The sequence below is a fragment of the Geospiza fortis genome, unplaced genomic scaffold (genome assembly GCF_000277835.1).
Source record: "Geospiza fortis unplaced genomic scaffold, GeoFor_1.0 scaffold443, whole genome shotgun sequence".
Lineage (NCBI taxonomy): Eukaryota > Metazoa > Chordata > Aves > Passeriformes > Thraupidae > Geospiza > Geospiza fortis.
In genome coordinates this window covers 2,369,684-2,390,111 of record NW_005054335.1, presented here as the reverse complement: position 1 = coordinate 2,390,111, position 20,428 = coordinate 2,369,684, and the positions used below count along the sequence as shown (strand labels likewise).

Genomic DNA, 20,428 nt, shown 5'->3' with positions numbered 1-20,428 from the left:
AGCTGATGGACTCAGAATCCTGCAAGGTAATTAGCCAAGGGTCTGCGGAAGATGAAGGCTGAAAGCAGATCACTGCATGTACCAGGAGGAAGGCTCCTCCTCCTGAAAACAATTAGAACTAGCACCTGTTACAACAGGTATGAGGCCCTGGAACTAGAAGTCCAGACAACAGATGAGGTAGGTGAAGATCCTTCTGGAATAGTGAGGCCTTGTAAAACAGCACCACCTGTACTCCACATCATAACATGTCTTATAAGAGAAAAAGGGGTGGTTTTAATAGGAGACTCCCTTCTAAGGACAGAGGGCCAATATGCAGACTTCCAATGCACAGGGAAGTCTGCTGGCTCCCAGCTGCTCAGATAAAGGATGTTACTGGAAAGCTCTTCAGTCTAGGAAGGGTATTTGATTACTGTCTGCTATTGGTTGTTCAAACTGTCAGAGACAAAAAACCAAAGAGAAGTCTGAGGGCCATCAAAAGAGCCTTCAGGTCCTTGGGACAATTGGGAGTCTGAAGGATCAAGAGTACAGATGGTTTTCCTTGATTCTTACAGTAGCAAAGAATAATACTGATAGGATGATGGACCAAGGGAATCTCAGTGCCCTGAGCTGGAGGATCATGACTTTTGGGTGCCACAGTATCAGACACTAAACTACTAGAGAATATCCAGAGTAGGGCCATGAGGATGTTGAAGGTTCTGGAGGGTAAGCCTGATGAGAAACAGCTGAGGTCACTTGGTCTGTTCAAGACCTCCTCAAGCCTGGAGGAGACTGAGGGGAGACCACACTGTGGTCTTCACCATTCCCAGGAGAGGAAGCAAAGGGGCAGGCACTGATCTCTTCATTCTCATGACTAGTGGCAGGACCCAAGGGAATGGCCTGGAGTTGTGTCCAGGGAGGTTTAGGTTGGATATCAGGAAAGGGTTCTTCCACCAGAGGGTGTTTGGGTACTGGAACAGGCTCCCCAGGGAAGTGGTCCTTCCAAACATCAGCCTGCCAGAGCTCCAGAAGTGTTCAGACAATGCTCTCAGACACGTTGTGTGACTCCTGGGGTAATGTGCGCAGGGCCAGAGCTGCACTTGGATGATCCTAATAGGTCCCTTCCAACTTAGAATCATATTCTATTGTTCTATGACTTGGCTGTTTGTTGCCTAAGCACTGTAAGGACTTAATCTTATCTTTTTAGAGACACAAACTAATATTTCCTACCTAAATGGAAGTGTAAATTAAGTAACTGAGTTGAGGGGAGTTTAGATTAAATATACATATACTAAAATACAACCATTTTTAAGACTCCAGTACTGCAAGGCTAACAATTAGTTGCATCAAAACAAGAAATAGATGGGGTCAGTCCTAATCATTTATTCTAACATCGATTGTTATGCTAAACAACTAAAAAAAGGGAGGTGCAGCTTGTAACTGAAGTGTTTTGGATAGGATTTTATTTTGCAGATTGTACTGACCATCATTAGAAAGACATCCCTGTATCTCTCCATCAGGAGAAGCAAAGCTCATTACTTGGCAAATTACAACTTTTGCTGTTTAGAATTATACCAGCTTGTACTCCTGTCTAATTAAAAAAATAGTAATTTCTTTACCTGAAGATTTACAGTGCCAGCCACTGTAAAATCAAGCATGCTGGATCTAGGAGACACTCCACTAACTCCATCTGGCATTTGACAGAATTGATACATAAGATCTTACAGCTTTTAAGGGTCCAAGATCAGTGCTTGTTGTCTTGAGGGACTGGAGAATCAAAGCAAAAAGCATTTCAAATTGTTTAAGTTCAACATTAAGGCCTAAGCCAAGTAGAATTTTTGTATACACAGCTGTAATCTAGCTTGACATGGATTTATGAATTTGGGTGAATTTTCTTTCCCCAGAAAACAGGTACATGTTCCATACAGCTCAGGTATAGTCTGAGCTCTGGGTGACACTGCTGCAATGTGTTACCTTGAAGCTACAATTAAGTCCCATCTGATATTTGCTATACTTTAGCCATAATGTTTTAAATGTCTGAGGGAAACCATTACTCATTAGCTACCTGCATCACTGCGTGCTGCATTTTTCACTCCTCGGTGTACCTCTACATAGATGGTAGCATGTGCAGAGTTCTTAAAAGTGCATTCAGAGTTATTGCTAAATATCTCTGGAAATGAAGTAGCAAACACAGTGTAGATGCATGAAGAGCTTTACAAATAAAGAAAGGTTTCCAGACATTTATTTCTGGAACTGTACACCAGGTATTAAAGTACAACAAATACAAAATAATGCTCAAAAAAATCAGTGTTTATGTACAAATATTAAAACCAATGCAACAACAGCGACTTCCTCTTGAACATCTGATACTAAAACATGTTCCGATTGTCACTTGATTTGTTGTTATGCACAGGGTAGTTACTTTGAACTGAGAATAACTGGAATCTCTGTTTTATTAGGAAGACTATAACCATTCCTACTTTATTGTACAATTGATAGCATCTTCCTCCTTCTTTCAATGAAAAATAGGAATAATAAAAATAGTAACCTTGTCATTATCTTACAAATTACTGTATTTCGTTTCCCTGTCTGTAGATGATGTGCTTGTAATGCTGGGCAAATAGCGTCCCTGTTGGTCAGTTTATCCATTAGTTTACATTCAAAGTTGAAATACTCTAGAGACTTTGGTTAAATTAAGTAGTATCACTGTGTCCTACTTGAACTGAAGTTTTCCTATATTTTTGCCTCTTAGTTTCAATTGCACAATTCACTGACCTAATTGTACACAATTTCATATTCTTCAAACAGTATTGTACATCCTTCAAGTAAATTCAGCAGTTTGACCATTACAAGAGGAAGACTAAACACTTAAGAACCTAGCATGGGAAGATGACGTGTGACCAACTGTGGTATTGCTATAATCACAGCACCAGTTACACTTCTACATGAATCTGCTACCCTCTTCAGATTCCCTGTACATAAAAAGAATACATCTAACCAACACTGCAATTGCCCATTATGGATTTTTTGGTTTGTTTGTATGAAGAAAACACGTGGCAAAGGACAAAGAATTCATCACAGTTTGTTACAAGAATTGTGCTTCACTGTGTAATAGCCAAGGCATTGTAATTTCTTCACATGGTTGCAATTCAGTTATCTCCATGCTGACTTTCAAAACACAATTCTTTTAATAAACAGTAACAAGTTCTCCATTTAAATGTTTAAAACGAGAGAAAAAAAGTAAGTCCAGCTTTTAAAAGTAAAGTTCAATAAATAGCTATTTTACATGGATAAAGTCATAGTGGTACAAATTTATGGATGTCACATCAAGCATGCACAAAAATGTTACTATACACAGAAGCAGTCAGAAAATATTGAAAGAGATATCTAAAAAGATATGAAGAATTTACATATTTACGAAATCTTGCAAATTATTGCCTCATTTTAACAAGGAATTAAAAGTAAACGATACCAGCTAGCTAGCCAACAGGCTAAATAAGATCAGCATTTACATTAGACTACCTGGAAATCATTTTTCTCTCATATCATTTTCTGAATTTTGGTCAAAGTCTTTATTAAATAACTAAAGTGTCCATTCAACTTGCTGACAACCCAAACCTTAGACAAGTCTCTGCCTACTTTAAGAGCCCAGCAATGCATAGATAAACTGAGTATATTACTGCATCAACTAATGAAAATGGGCAAGTTCACTTAAGTGCAACTGGTATAAGCATTCAGTTATCCTTGTATGATTTTTATATAGACCAGCCACTCACTGTAAACCCATAGATAAACTTGAATGTATAACAATGGGAAATTACGGCCAGAATTCTACAAAATTACTTAAAATGGGCTGATTCATAAACAAAGGAAACAAGGTACAAAGTTCAGCACAAAACACAGCAGTAAGAAGCTGAGAACTTGGCTAAAAATGTCAAGAGTACAACACAGGGCCAAGGCTACCCGTTATTTACTGTGTACTTACTAAAGTTATGTATTTCAGATGTTTAAGTTAAGAACTGATTACAAAATCATATCTACTTTTGTCCACTGTGCTAAACTAATTTGTTTTTAATATGATAAATGTGCTATTGCATAAACACTTCAAAGCAATCTTCATTACAATGCTGTAAAGAAAACTCCATATGCTGCATCTGAAATTTGGGATATCAATGCAGTTCACAGTATGCGTAATAAATACCCTCTTCCCTTTCAAATATTAAAGTCACTACCTTCTAATTACTCAGCACAACCTTGAAGCAACTATTGAAAATATCAACAACGCAAACTTAATTGCTTGAATAATGAAAACAAAATAGTGGCAATTAAACTTGTAATACAAACAGTGCAAAGAGAAAGTATGGAGGGACAGGAGCAATCTACTGAAGGGAGGTTCAGGCTTTCATTAGAACACCCTGTAAGTTGTATGCTACAACATGTTACAAGCCAATACTATGCTTGGTTCCTGCAGCAATTGGAACAAACATTTGCAAGACAAACATCCTGGATGGCTAAATTGCACTCAAGGTTCAAAATAAAAAAATGTTAATGTCACTATTAAATGAAGTTAAATAGTTGCTTTTATGGGATGCATTTATACTCATCCTTTCCTATTTGACCACAGAAGTGAAGTGCCATTTTGAAGCCAATGACTTGCCAAAACAAATAAATGCAATCCACGGTCAATAAAAACTTTCAAGCATGTACTTCAAGGTTCTACTATTACTATATAAACTAGATAGTCCCTCAAAACTATTAACACTTAGAACTGCAGTGCTCCAAACAACTTAAGATGTCTTCCAAATGTAGATTGTTTAGTGGTAAATCCTAAGCTGTGCAGACTGTAGCGTTATACATCAGCTGCCTTAGGAAAGTTAAGGTACACGATTGCATTACTCTCCAAAGTTGTGGACAAACACCTTCCAAATACAATATAGCCTAAAACTCATCTGTTTGAGCCAGTAAGTTTAAAGTACACAGACGTCTATGGCAGCATGATTACTTCTCTGTAAGGTAGCCATGACCTTTAATTTTGCAACAGCATTCAAGTGTAGATCTTCACTTTACTCATCTTAAGTCCCCTTGTGCTAGCTTCCACCAACATGAATTTGCTGCTTTGTAAACTGAAGTGCTCTAGTTTAGTATCACATGAGAGAAGGTTCCATTTAAAAAACATCCTTGTATGTTTGTGCAGTTTAAAATAAACAAACCCATCCCTGCCTTTATAAGGGGGGGAAAAAAATGCTACATTGAGCAGGGATCAGGATCGGTACCTGTAAACATTGTTATTCCACTGCATCCATTACGGCAAAAAGTAACTTAATAAAAAAGCCACTCCAATCTGTTCAGAACTTCTGTGCTGGTTTTGAAACGGTGACCTCCGTCTACAGGCTTTAGGAAAAAAAACTGAAGCAGAGCTTAAAGCTGCATCACAGAGTTCTCTTAGTCCCAAACTCTGCCACACATCCTATGACATTTCCACATTTATGGACTGAAAAAAGAAATTACTCTTGATAAATCAAGATATAGTTCTATACATACAAAGACATCACTGATGTCATAAAGTTCAAACTTCCAGTGAAAGACTAAGCAAACCTGATAGCTCCCATCAAGTTTACTACTACTGCATAAAGTACCCACTGTCTGTTTAGTTTTCCACAGTCATTCTGAATGAAGGGCAGCATGTTGGTGAAGAGAGTGGGTATTGATAAAACCATTTGTCTCATTTGCAGATAAACTGCTGAAGTCAGCCACTGAAACAGCCATTTTGGCACTGGTAATGTGGTGTGTGTGGTTCTCAAAGTCCACACCAAGGTTATTTACAGAGACATCATTCATGAAAGACTCTGGGACAGAAATCCCCATTTTCAATCTCTTCGCAGGTCTTTCTGCCTCCTCACTGCACATGTTCATTTGGTTTAGCTCTGAGTGATAAAAGCCAGTCTCAAATAAATTAAAACAATCACTTTCACCATTGCTAGGCAAGTTAAGCAATTCTTCTGTTCCAACAGGCACATGATTCACTGGTGCTCGGGGTAAGCTGTCCATGGGAGGAAAAGCATCATCCAGGCAGTTCACATCTGAAGCGTGGCAGACCGTAGCTACACTGTTTGTCAGTGCTGGAAAACAGATGAACACAAATGCAAATGAAATAGCTGTTTGCGTAGTTCCAACATAGATTTTTTTTTTCTTGATTTACCTGTCAACTCATTGGCAGTGATAGAGTTCAGAATGCTTAGCTGTTGCTCAGGAATGGTTTCTGTTCGACTATTAGATGTTAAGGCTGAAGAATGCACTGCTCCTCCAAGGGATTCTGCTTCATCTACCAAACGATCCATGTAGTCCCTAAAAGAATATTGCATCCATAATTTATTATGTAACTAGAAAACAAGACCTATAAATGATGATAGATTTAACTTCAGTTGCCATAGCCACTGAAGCTTTACACTGCAATGACAGAAGTGGGGTGGGGGGAAGTCTTCTGTATTACATAGATTTGCAACAGAAACACATTCCAAGAACATTTTACTTACGTAACTCCTGGATGATGGTTATATTTCTTCTTCCCAAATCGTGTCTGCTGAGCAAAGTAATCATAACGTTCCGACTTCTTCCACATGTAGTAGAAAGCCACACACTCAGCAACTGTTCTGGTTCTTACCTAAAGGGCAACAAGAATTGACAAGATTAATGCAAAGGTTTAAGTTTTGTCATCTTCCCAATTCCCACTCCTGCAATATTGTTTGTTTTTATTGTTCTGGAACAAATCTTTGCAGACTTCAAATAGACCTATAGTTTCAAGTATTACATTTGTTCTACTCAATGCATTATTGGATTTTTTTTTTCTTAATCTAGGTTGAAGCTCTATCTACATCTGAAGTACTTAGACATAAGCATTTTTTAAACTGTAAGATATACCCTTTCTTGTGAGGGAAAAAGCTGAGCAAATGAATGATCTAAGAGGAGTGAAGTACCAAAGACTCTGGATATGTATTTCTTTGAGTAAAGTCCAGAACTGTGGAGGCTTTGGCAACTGAGCTGTCAAACCAGAGTAGTAAATGCTTAAACAAAATAAAAGTGTACTCTTGTTGAGAAGGTAGTAAGGACTGAAAAGACTCATTCTCTCTCGTTGTTTGTCTCTTTCCCCAAAATGGAGGTAACTATGTGAAATCAGATTCTTGGGAGAAAAAGTCATTAATTCTACCTTTATGTACCTTTTTATGCAGAAACATTTTACATCATCATCACATTATCCACAGTTCCGGTTTTACAACTCTATCCAATATACAACGCTATCCAATACAGTCAGGCAGTAAAATATATTTGAGTGCTCCACACATACAGAAAGATCAGTGGCGAATCCAAAATGCCTTGGGGGCAGTAGTAAACCCAAGACATACCTTCCTGGTATGTCTATGCTAGTCTAGGCATAGACATACCAGGAAGGGGAGGAAATTAGCAGATGTCCATATGCTAATGCATGAAGTCCCAGTTAACAAGGCTGCGCACTGCAGTGATAAGGAAACACATCTTGTTAAACTCCTCCACACACTAAATCTTGTCTAGCTGATACTTCCTGTGCACAACTGACATCACCTTATGCTGGATCCCAGAACTTTCCCTAAACTTTCTTGCCTTTTGCCTGGCAAAAAAAACCCATCAGATTTCTTAGACAAATTCTGGACCATAGTGACAGACACATCAACACACGTGTTTGGTTCCGTGTTGAAAAATACATTTTTAATCTCTGATGCGTTAATGCTTATTGTTAAAGTCCATTTAAAATCTGAACTATCCAAATTATTTAGGATGGGTCAAACCAGGTACTGGCTAAGACCAGCAGATAGTTGCGGAACAGCAACCACAACCCTATAACGTTCACCTGAAATACAGTAAAGACTCCAAAAGAAAGAAACCCTTTAATATAGTATCAAAAGCATAAAGGAGGTATACAAGACATTTGGAAAGATTGATATTGTCAATTATTGCTTTTTGATAAAAATAACAAAAAGGCCTATTCTTCAGGCACAGAGAAGTCAATCAGAAGCAACCCAGACCAACATTAGAACTCATTTTTTGCTCAGAAAAGAGAGTGTTATGGATGACTATACCTTATGAAAACACAGAACTCAGCCTGATTCTGTAAACTTGCACCTTCCGGGTGATAGAATAAATTAGGCAAAGATGCATTCTCCCCTCCTATAGCCATGGCAAAGAAATACTGTTCACTTCTAGGAAAGGCATTAATTTAATCTGAATTGTAATGCACACACATGAATACAAGTAATGTCAACTTAAGTTGATTTCAGAGACAATATATTAACTCATCTCACAATGCCTAGTATTTCAAATGACATTTGGAAATACAAGTAAAAAGAAAGGAAAAATAGTTCAAAAATGCCGAACTTATTTTAATATTGTTCTTATTTCCCTCTTTTGTATGGCTTCTGACAAACGGATTGCCTTCATATAGTATCATACAATTTACCAACTCGTCTATTTAACTGTAAAATACTTACCTTGTTTTTCTGTATGAGATGGAAGTCTTTTCCATACATCAGAAGTGCATTTTCAAAGCTTCTGCATTCTTCTTCTGTCCATGCTGTCATCTCTTCTAGATAATTATAAAAGTAGCATGAGAAACTTGATTTCACTCATTAATCTTTTACGAAGAATAAAAATTTTATTCCTAATGGATGAATATTCAAATGCATTCTAAAAAGAAAGTAATTCAGTTATTTAGATAATTTTATTTCCCCTACTGACAAACTATCCTACCTGAAATTTCATGTTCTTCTTTACAAAGAATGATCTAGAAGTGTTTGATTTCAGAAATCTTTCATACTTGAAGGCAAAGGATATTTCAAAGGTTTATTGTTCTTAATACCTTTGTCATCAAAAAATAGTGATTGATAAACATCACTGAGATGGTAAGTGTGATAATTTTTCTCAGTATTTCTTGTTACACAGGATACAAGGAACAGTGGTTGTTGGAAAAAAGAGCAAAGGAAAATCCTGTTTTGATGGATGGCCCTATTCTGAGTGAGCACCACAGCCAAGAAGGCCTGACAGAGCTCAGCCCTGCTGTGCAAACCACAGAGCAGTGCTAGGCCCATACCCTCCCAGGCACTCAGCAGTCTAGGCCATGTCTTACCCAGGAGCCAAGTACCAGCCTGGATGCCAGCTGCAGTGCATGGCACTGTAAATCACAGCTGAGACACAGGGTGGGATGAACTGCCATCAGGAGGGCAATTCCAACCTGACACTGACAGCCAGATGGATCCAGCACGAGACAGACTGCCCAAAACATACAACACCTTGCCTGATATCATAAACCCCTGCTGAGGTAGTTTTTCCACACTTGGAAAAGGCATAATGCACCGTGGAGCCGTGCCTCAGCACTAAGCCTAGGTCAGGAAGCCATACAGCACCAACTGGCTGGGACTATAGTTAACATGATCCAGGCTTTTGAAAAATAAGGGATATCAGGGAATCCAGAAAAAAACCCCAAATAACCACCTGGTCCTAAAGAGCCACAGGGGGTCACTTCTAACCCTGTCAGGTCTCTTAAGGAGAAACTGCAAATTTCTTTTCTCCTCTTTTTTTTTTTTTTAATAATTAAGCCCACATTTTCTAAAACTGGATTTTGGTTTGACAAACAACAACAAAAATCATTCAAGATTCTTGTTAATTTCCTATCTTGATTGTAGCTTTGGGTATATGTATAAGTAAGGAGGGATTTTTCACATCTCTCACATTCATAATGGTGATTCAAAAAGTTTCCACTCAACTAAAATTTAAAGCCAGTGGGGCAAAATGCATTTACACATTTCCAAGTATCTCTGGAAGCAGACACTGAAAATTAGACCTTTTTGCTTCCAGATAAAAAGCAATAATCACTCTACTGCACAGTTGTTTTTTTTCTTTCTGGGCCCCATTAATTTTGCATTCCTTACTACAGAGTTCTCAGCTTTTGAAGAGGAGAAAACATCCCCATGGAAAGTCTCACTGCTAAGAAACTCGCCTTGGAGTGGTGTATTTCTGATTTCCATACTGAAAACAGTAGTGAACTTCAGTGGGTACAGCAGATCACAGTATAAAGGCTACTTGAAGAGACAGACACTGACAACATTACAGAATCATAGAATCATTAAGGTTGGAAATAGACCTCCAAGATCATGAAGTTCACCCTTTGATCAAACACCACCATATCAACTAGACCACAGCACTAAATGTCTTATATCCAGTTGTTTCTTCAACACCCCCAGGGACGGTGATTCCATCATCTTTCTGGAAAATCCAATTCAATGTTTAACAAGCCTGTCCATGAAGTTCTTCGCAATATCCAATATAAACTTCCCCTGGGGCAGCTTGAGGCCACTTCCTCTCATCCTGTCACTGGTTTCTAGGGAGAAGAGGCCAATCCCCACCTGGCCACAGCCTCCGTTCAGGCAGCTGTAGAGAGTGATGAGGTCACCCCTGAGCCTCCTTTTCTCCAGGATAGACACCCCCAGCTCCCTCAGCTGCTCCTCACAGCACTTGTGCTCCAGACCCTGCCCCAGCTCCATTGCCCTTCTCTGGACTCTCTGCAGCCCCTCAGTGCCTTTCCTGCAGTGAGGGCCCAGAGCTGGACACAGCACTGGAGGTGTGGCCTCAGCAGTGCCCAGCACAGGGGGACAATCCCTGCCCTGGCCCTGCTGGCCACACCATTGCTGATCCAGGCCAGGATGCCATTGGCCTTCTTGGCCACCTGGGCACAGCCTGGCTCATGTTCAGCTGCTGTCACCAGCACCCCCAGGTCCTTCCCAGCCACTTGCCCCAGCCTGTGGAGCTGCCTGGGGCTGTTGTGACCCAAAGGCAGGACCTGGCACTGGGCCTTGTTGAACCTCTCACAATCGGCCTCAGCCCATAATCCAGCCTGCCCAGATCCCTCTGCAGAGCCTTCCCGCCCTCCAGCAGATCAACACTTCCACCCAAACTGGTTTTGCCTGCTAATGGACAGAGAGTGCACTTGATCCAGATCACTGACACAGATACTAAACAGAAATGCCCCCAGTACTGAGTTGTGGGGAACACACCAGCAGAGTGTAATTCCATTTACCACCATTCTCTGGGCTCAGCCATCCAGACAGCTTTACCCCAGCGAAGAGTGCCCCTGTCCAAGCCATGGGCTGACAGCTTCTGCAGGAGAATGCTGAGGAAAATGGTGTCAAAGGCTTTACTGAAATCCAGGTAGGCAACATCCACAGCCTCTCCCTCATCTACTAGGCCTTACTCCTCCATCTGTCCCTTACAATTTTAAGGAAGGTATGACAATTCCATTTGAACTGGGGATGGGGTATGGGTAAGGACTGCTAGTCCTTAGGATGGAATTTTGTCCTCTAAGCTGATGCCTCAGGTTTTATATGTTTCAGATGCTGTGCTGCTTTAGTGTGCAGTTCTGAGCTTCATATCAAGGGATGGTGAGCTCTCTTCACAGAGTAGGCAGACAAAACAATTCCTTTCCTGCCTTGGCACCAAGGACAACCAATCCAAATCTAGGCACAAGAGCATAAACAATGGCAGAATGAGAGAGAAAAACAAGAAGGATGGAAATTCATAACCTAAAGCTATAACTGGACAATTAACTCCAATATGCAAATGAATCAGAACTTATAAAAGTGAGAGACCTCATCTCTGGTTGCACATTTTGTATGCAAATGAATCTCATCTTGTGTGTAGCCCTGGCTGGGCTCTTGTACTGCCCAACGTGTACCCATTAGGCCTTTTAACAAATCTCTACTCTGTTCTTTAACTCCATCTAGCCTCTATTCTAGGTCAGCCTTCACACACAGAAGAACAGAGGTATTTTTCAATCCTGAAACAGGAACCTAAATTCCAGAGAGGTATTGGACTTAGGATACAGCCCTACAGCTGACACTTTAAGGGCTACACAATCTCTTCTTGTACATGACTTTTTAAAGCATTCTTCTTATAGTCCTTATTGCCCCCTTCAGCCTGACCTTAGTGTCCTGATTTTGGCTGAGATAATTTTCTTTCTAGTAGCTGGTAAAGTGCTGTGTTTTGGATCCCATATGAAAACAATATTGATAACACACTGATGTTTCAGCTGGTGCCAAATTGTGCAATTAAGGACACTTCAGTGTCCTGTGCTCTGCATTGCTCAGGTGCCCCAGAGGCTGGGGGAGCATGGCCAGGAGAGCTGACCCGACCTGGCCAAAGGGATGTTCCATACACAGACCAGCATGGCCAGGATGTGAGCTGGGGGGAGCTGGCTGGGAGGGGCAGGAGCTGCTGGGGGATGGGCTGGACATCAGTCAGCAGGTGCTGAGCACCTGTGTCACTGTGCATCACTGCCTCCCTGGGGTTTTATTCCTCTCTCTCTTCCTTTCATTACAGTTACTACTGTCACCAGTATCACTAGTATTCTTACTGTATTCTTTTTTTGTTTCCATTATTAAACTATTTGTAGCTCAACCCTGAAGTTTTACTTTTTTCCTCTAATTCTCATCTCCACCTGGAAAGGCAGTGGTGGGGCAGAAGTGAGTGAGCAGCTGTGTGGTACATCAGTTGCCAGCCGGCGTTCAACCACTCAGACACCTGTGTCTCACAGCACCTACACTGCACACACTCAGCTTCCCTCTGGATCTGAGGGCTATCTGCCAGAATATCAACTTACTGCAGAGCTCATAACCCTTTCCACTTCCCACAATACACATGCAAAAATAAAGGACAAAACCCCATCTTTGTTAAATGACAGACTCTGGTTTTCATCTAAGGGATTAATAAATAATAAGGACAAACAAGATGGAAGCCCATTTTCCAATGCAGACTCAAGGAAAGCTTTCCATGCCAAATGGAACTATACAATAAAGCCTGTTCAGGGCTGGCATAGCACAAATGTTAGCAGAGAGTGGGGGCTTATTTATGTACCAACCTACATTCTGATTTTGGTACAAATGTCATCAGACTGCAATCAATCACTATCTCAAAGAGATACTAAATTAATAGTAGGTGAGAACTGCTTTATAGCAGCAGAATCGCATCTCTCCCCACCCTTCTCCTCAATCTGTTTCATTGTTACAACAGCCGTGGAAGAAAGAAGGGAAGATCAAAAGCAAATCCTCAGCCTTTCTACAAATGGCAAACTTCTGTAGCAGAATTTTCAACTGGCCAACAGTGAGATTATACCTAATTAGTGCTAAAATCATCATGACAGGGATGCGCTTGATAATGTTATTCCTACTCAAGGATTTTCCACACAACTTTTTTCTTTTTTTTTAAACCACACTTTTCTGAAAAAAACAGGTATTCCTTACCCTGAGATGCCTTTCCATTTGAGCAGTATCTCTCAATTGCTTCTTTAACATTATGGCTGCTTTTAAGAAGTTCATACAGTGCCTATAAAATAAAAAAGTCTTTAGAAAAAGTCTAAGTTTTCTAATATCCAATCTAGACTCCAAAACTAGTCTTCCAGTGAACTTATCTAGTGTAAAAAAATAAAGGATTTATCTTTACATATAATGAAAATTTAAAAATAAGAGCCAAAACCAAAATCACCCAAAAGCTGAGGCAAGATTTAACTAAAAAAATATAAAACACTATATGCAATTATTAAAAAGGCTGAATTTGTCAACAGTATGACAATCAGAAACATCACAGCTCACAAGGCTGGTAACATTCAAATACTTAAGATTTTTAAGCATGTGCTTAAAAATTTTAAGTAAGATCCTGGCTTCATAATATCCAACACTGAGTAGCAGTGCCTTTATAGTACAAAGCGGAGAAGGAGACCGCAAGTTAATTACAGAGCTCTGTGTCACAAATGGAACAGGATATAAAACCTACTTGTTCATTGTCCCGTGTATGTAGTCCTTCAGGAATCCTGCCAATCATTTTTTCATTTCCTGTTCTTAAGGAGGTTTCAAAAAGGTATTCTTTAACTTTACTTTCTGAGATCACATCAGGTTTCCAAAGTAAATGGTCTTCATTTTCATAAGCTGATAAAATAGAAATCCATTCATGCCATGTATAACATTTTTAAGGCTGTAACATTAAAAGCTATTTCACAAAGAACAGGAACACAGAAGCAATCAAATCAAGCATGACCATATCACTTTTAAACTGCAGATCACTTTAGCTAATTAGTAATTTTCAACTAAAATTTGCCAAAAATTACATAACAAAATGGCAACCTATACGGCAATGTGGTGATTTGTTTTTTCATTCAGTAGCAATTGAATGCTGTTAAGAACTTGGTATGCTGGATGCTTTAAGTGATTAGGATGTACAGTCCTCCACAGTACATTGAAATGACATTTGCGATTCTCAAATGGCTTATTTCACGGATGATACAACACACAGGAGCTGACCCGAAACTTTGTTAAGTCTGTGCATATGTTTCAATTCTAGATTAAACTATAAATCCTTTACTCTGATCAATAGAGGTGATTAGCATTGCACATCATGTTTTATGTACTCTCTTGGCAATACAGAATTTGAGTTATTTAATTCAAACATAGAATCCTAACGGCTGTTACAGCAGAAAAGATGGAGATGCTCAAAGCTCTCCTAAAACTGCAAGAAACAACATTAGGCTAAGGTGAAGAATAAAATGATACAAAGTTATTTTATGGTTTAACAACACAGAAAGCTTTCAGTCAGACATGTTCCAAGTGTAAAGTTTATAGGAGTGCAGAACTGCTTTCTGGCTCAATTCTGGTAGCTGGATTACACAGCACAAATATAAGCCCCTATTTGCCATCACTAGTTCTTCATTTAACCCTCCAGCCCTACTACCAAGCCCAACCTTCCAGAGTGCTGGTGATACTCCTCTTCAGTTGTCTTTATCAACCAGGACAACACAGCGCTTTTTGCTGGAGTCCATTACTATAACCTCAAAAGATGCTCCTTGAGCTCTCTGATCTGGCAGCTGCCCCTTTGCTCTTGGTCATGCTATCAGACAACACTTTCACTGGTTCTCTCCACTACCAGCTCATTACAGAGAAAACCGTCAGACTGACCCCTCCTTTGTCATCTTCTGGTTCTAAGAACTTCCTTAGTTCTTGGCTAAGGATAATTCAAGATGTGGAAATAGTAAAAGAACTACCCACATAAATCCAATCCTTACTCCTCCATTTTTCACAACCCACTAGCACCACACTTGAATCTTAAAAAATTGGAGGCTTTCCTAGATCTTAATCTACACGAAGATATTCACTTCCTAACACTTCCAGCTCCATCCCTACCAAACATTCTTCTTCTCTATTGCAAAGGATTATTCCTCAAAAGAGCAAGTGGCACTGTTGAAAAGATTCAATATAATTCACTCAAATAATATCCCCCTTAAATGTTCAAGAACCTTACAGAATATCAAAAATTTACAGAAAAAAAACACAGAATGCCCTTCATTTATTATTACATCACCCCACCTGTTTCTTAATTTCACAGCTGTTCCACCCATGAGCAAAAATTTTCGCATTATTTGCCTTTTTAATTTCACAGATATATGTGCTATGTTTCTAAAGAAACAAAACTCTATCAAATAAGGATCTTTTTTTCCACTCTAGCACAACTGCAGTTTTTAACCTAAATTTGCACTGGAGTAACATCATACTTAGAACACCTAATATTTAAGACACAGTATAGCAGGGCCTATACAAGGAAATTTATAATAGCTTATTGCTTTGTTTTCCATACCAATTTCGTAACTCACATGATTTTACCTGCCAAAAAAAAACACAAGCAAGGAAAGAGACTGTTTTGAATCACTTCAGTGTAAACTAAGTTACATGCTCATGGACCAGCTATGATTCTCCAACAAAAGTAACTCCTAACTCCTACAGTCAGCTGACACTTGGTATTACCAGACACTTCAGAATTAAGCCTCTAGTTTTGACATAAGAATGTCCTCTCTAAGTTGGAGAGTCACACTTCTGAGGTGTAAGTATACAGTTGTGCTACTTCCATTTTCTAGTACCTTTTTTTAATGGTCTCTGAGACTTCAGCTAGGTAATTGAACTGACCCTACAAATTTAAATAACATTCTTCCATCAAGAGCTATGTACAAAGATAAAATAAGAAGTAAAACAATTAGAAGAACATACCCTTTTCATCATCACTGCATCTGCCAAGGTAAGCTGGAATTTCAGCCTGGTACTCTGAACCAACCATTATTTCCTGAAAATGTAATAAAAATGAAGAGAAAAAGTGATCAACAATATTTTGCGTATACAAGTATAAATAATGTCATTAACCTGCATGTGACATAGAATTCCTGAATGAAGGTACAATTTTAGATACACACTAAAAATCTTACTAGATTTTTTTAACAGCAAAGTTCTAACTTTAAAAAATATAATTATTACCTTTCTCAAATCTTCAGATGAATTACCACTGTCTGCCTCTACATCTTCACCATCAGATTCCTTATCTCCATCACAGGTGGTGTTTGCTTCAGAAACAAAGAAGTTTGCTTTTAGCTATGAAGAATTTTATGTTCAAGCATAAAACTACAAAATATCATTTACTTTTGAAAGGAGCACCTGCTTTAACTCAGGGAGACACTTATTGTGTGTCTGTTGATCCAGATTTTTACCAAAACCAAACTAGAATGAAGTCAGAACTACTTGTGTTTGTATATTTGGTATTTGTATTTGGAACTATCTGGTATTTGTATACTGCAGAACTGAAACATTTATCATCATTGCTAATGACACAATCTACTATATTTCCAACTGCCAAAAGGAAACAAGATTTTTCTTTTGGTTGATTTTCTCAATAAAAGCTTATACATAGAGAAAAAGCAGAAAACTTCCAGCGCTATGACATAGCCTCAGGTTAATCACAAAGAGAATAAAGCTGAAGGCATGCCTTTATTACCTACTAAAACCTTTCAACAGAAGTTTTAATGGGCATTCACAACATTCCTTTAAACCAGGCTGCCTTAGCACAGAATGAAGATACAGGAGAGACATTCAAAATGGAGTAGGTAGAAGAGAGCAAAAGACTCCTTATTCCTCTTCTATCCTGTTTTTTTTCCCTTCCCTTAGGAAGAAATACAGCAGAGCCCTCCAAACAATTGAAATACATTACTCTATAGAATAACTCGTATTTTAGAATCTGGAACGCTGTGGCACTGGGTTCTGAAGCAGTTCTATTTTTATAGTTGTATAATCCCCAGCAGAAGGGAATCTACAGTTGTGACACAATTACACCTATTTTGTATTCTCCAACTTCAGAAAAAACATATTCATAAATTGGGCTGAAATTTTAGCTTCATCACAACTAAAACATCATGAACATCAGAGACAATATCCAAGACAGCATGGACTGATGGTCTTCTTCCATAGTAATTACTAAAATCACCAGTCTATCACTTTTTGGTTTTATGAGTAGCAAGCAAGGGGCTAACCTGAATGAATGGAACAATATGCTTGGACAATCAGGCAATTATTTTGCTCGATTGATGTAAACTTAAGGAAACAGTCTGCATTATGTATTAGATAATGTGTATCTTAAAACTTAATGTTATCTTAGAATCTGGGAAATGGACAGAGATCAGAAAAAAGATGGAACTGCCAACAGCACAGAGAACTAACATCTCCTTCCCTGAAATGGTGGATACTTGATCTTAAAATGTCTAGCTTAATGTTCTAATAAAGTAACATTCTGAAAGAAAACCATGACAGCAAAGAACAAAGATGACTGTTTCTTAATCCTCAGTACAGATGAGGGGCTAAACACGTTTGTCTATGAGGCTGCTGCACTTAAAATGTCATCTTCATTAACAGTTCCCAAGTGCCAGCATGTTTTGGAGTTTGTTTAACTGAAAAAGGGGCATTACAATTTTAAAGGTTTTTGTATCTCCCTTTCAATACAAATGTCCTGCATTTATCAGACAGCAGCATGCAAAGGGCTATGATTGCTGGTGACTGAGGCAGCACAATCCCTTTATTCCCCCCTCCTCTACAAAAATGAAGTCCCCCATGGAATACCTTAAGATATTTGCCAAATTAGAACTGTGATATAAGTCCTCCATACTGTTCTTAACTCTAGGACACCAGTGAACAAATGAGATGCAACAGGCAATGAGGAATATCTCATCCAGGTTGGATAACTGAACCACTAGTTCTTTCCCATCACAGCTCCATGGATAGTGAAATTCTGGTGGTCATGGGTTTACAGGCCCCATCCCATATAAAGCTACTTTGGTTCACCCCATGAAGTCCTATGGAAAAGTGCTTAGTGTGTGAAGGGAAATAATCACAAAGACACTGCGTCCCAGTTCACATCCACAGGCTGCACGGGGGAGTCACTGGTTTAAAAGCAGCAGCAAAAATTTTAGTACAGAAACACTAATTTAAAAGAATGGGTTACATGCTCATATAATTCAATAACATATGGAAAATCATGAAGGGTGTTCCTCAATACTGTATTAACTACTGACTGTACAGTCACTGTATTTATAGAGAAATGAATTTTACTTGTGATTTGAGAACCAAATGTGTTTTAGGTACTCAGTAATGCCAACCAAAGGCAATGTTCATGTACAAGATCCTGCAAATCACTGGTTTTCAACTCCTGGTCAGTGAGTAGTACTCCTCAATTTTGGTATTTTAAGGTATGAAGCTACATATAATGCTACAATTTTTTGAGTACTATTATAAAATTAGGTTTCCTACATCTTAGGGGCCGAGGAAAGAAGTCAGTAGCCTCATGTGAAGTAACTGATGGTGTCAAGTCATCAGCAGAGGACTGTGTTTCTTCATCATCACCCGACAAGAGGTCTTTAGCAATTTCCTCCTGTATCATTAAAATAAAAAAAAATGAAACCTCAGAGTGACTATAAAATACAGACTCGTGAGCACTTAGATTCAGCCAATTATAAGCCTCATTAATTAAAATGAATTACCTTCCCATAAGAAAATGTAGCAGACCCTACTCCTTTAAAGAAAAAGCTGGTTTGCTCCTACTAACTCTAAGAATATAACCTTTCATTTAAGAATCAAACATAGTGGTTCCCCTCTGTCTTCTATTAAAACAAATGCACAAGAATTAACTTCTGCAAGGATCAATCTCAGATGTTCCTCCAACTTCTCCCAGTAAGAAACACCAATGTAAACTACCTCACGTACTTAGCATTCTGTCATTCTTTGCATCACAGATATACTGAAGCTTTAGAAGCCTATACTGCCTCCTAAACTCTGGGAAAAAACCAACCAACCAAAAAAAATCCCCAGCCCAATTTTTTGTAGACTTTTGCCAAGAGGATACTTCTAGGTAACAAAACACCAAAAAAAATCTGATGCTTTTGTAGGTTAAAGAAACAATATTAAGAAAGAAAAGGCACACTTTCTCCACTCACAGATATGTTTGAACTCCTCTAACAGAGATTTGGAAGTGAAAGAACTGTATTAGACAACTAGCCGACTACATTTTTGTAGCCTCAACACAATCGTGAATCGTAATGAGAATCAGATGTGCAGAGCCATCATTATATCCTTCTTTCTGTGGAGTTTACCATTACATCATACTCACAGGAAAAAAAAAGACATATACTTACTACTTGCATACTTCCTAAGCTCAACTACAAGCTGCACATGCTTTACGGCCAAAAATCAGAATAAAATCTCAGAATTTAAAGTTAACTTTCAAACCACAAAAACTGAAGTTTCAGGGTTTTGTATCAGCAATGCAACACATATAGTCACTACACATAAAACAGTCTCTCACCCCCCATGGCTGAGACCTTTCTGAAAGATTTGCATTTGAAAATAAAATTCCAAAGCATTCAAGAGTACATTTCCAAGTTATTTTCATACAATTTTTTGGTACTTGATGTGTGGTGGAAGTCAGAGTTATTTCTGGACATCGCATATTTTATCCAAAAATCCCACTTCTTAACTAAAAATCCCACTTCTTAACTAAAAAAAACCGAAACAACTAACGAAACTGCTACTTAAAAGTTCTTTGCATGTGTTTCAGAAGAACTGTTGACATTTTCAGTTTTCTTTTGTACTAATATAGTGACACTAAAGTTGCTGTGCACCATTATCAGAACTAGATGCCCAATATCCTTGAAAGGTAAGATCCCAGAGTGACAATAAATACTGAAATTACCAAAGATGGGTATTTTATAACATCAAGAGATTATGACATGTAATTTAAAGCCATCTGGATTTCTGCTTTTAAACAACAATTCAAGTGAAAATTATTCTGACTTACTTTATCTAGAGTCATATCTGGAAGTTCATCTGCAAGTTCACTTGGAGAGCTATTTGCACTGGAACCTGGCATAACTGGAATCGTGGGCTCATAGCCATAGAATGCTAGTAAATCTTCCAATGGCATGTTTCCTTCCTAATACAAGAAGATTAACAACACTTCAACATATTGTCAATTACTTGTAAACAGTTCAGGCCTAAGAGAGTAAGACATATTTTGAAGAGCA

General features: G+C 38.7%; 1 protein-coding gene across 4 annotated transcripts in view; it reads right to left on the bottom strand.

Moving 5' to 3' along the window:
* Positions 1-2,200: 2,200 nt before the first annotated feature.
* The window catches only part of MIER3 (MIER family member 3), a 22,407-nt gene continuing 4,179 nt past the window's right edge, over positions 2,201-20,428 (bottom strand). For 3 of the 4 annotated variants that reach the window (XM_005421983.3, XM_031057836.1, XM_031057837.1), the window contains exons 3-12: positions 20,203-20,337; positions 18,660-18,780; positions 16,344-16,429; positions 16,083-16,155; positions 13,825-13,976; positions 13,296-13,377; positions 8,496-8,590; positions 6,510-6,637; positions 6,176-6,321; positions 2,201-6,095 (exon numbers count right to left, since the gene is read on the bottom strand). In XM_005421983.3, the coding sequence (XP_005422040.2) occupies positions 5,638-6,095; positions 6,176-6,321; positions 6,510-6,637; positions 8,496-8,590; positions 13,296-13,377; positions 13,825-13,976; positions 16,083-16,155; positions 16,344-16,429; positions 18,660-18,780; positions 20,203-20,337 (1,476 nt within the window). In that variant the 3' untranslated portion in view covers positions 2,201-5,637. The remainder of the gene's footprint in view (positions 6,096-6,175; positions 6,322-6,509; positions 6,638-8,495; positions 8,591-13,295; positions 13,378-13,824; positions 13,977-16,082; positions 16,156-16,343; positions 16,430-18,659; positions 18,781-20,202; positions 20,338-20,428) is intronic. The other variant, XM_005421984.3, reaches the window with a different exon arrangement.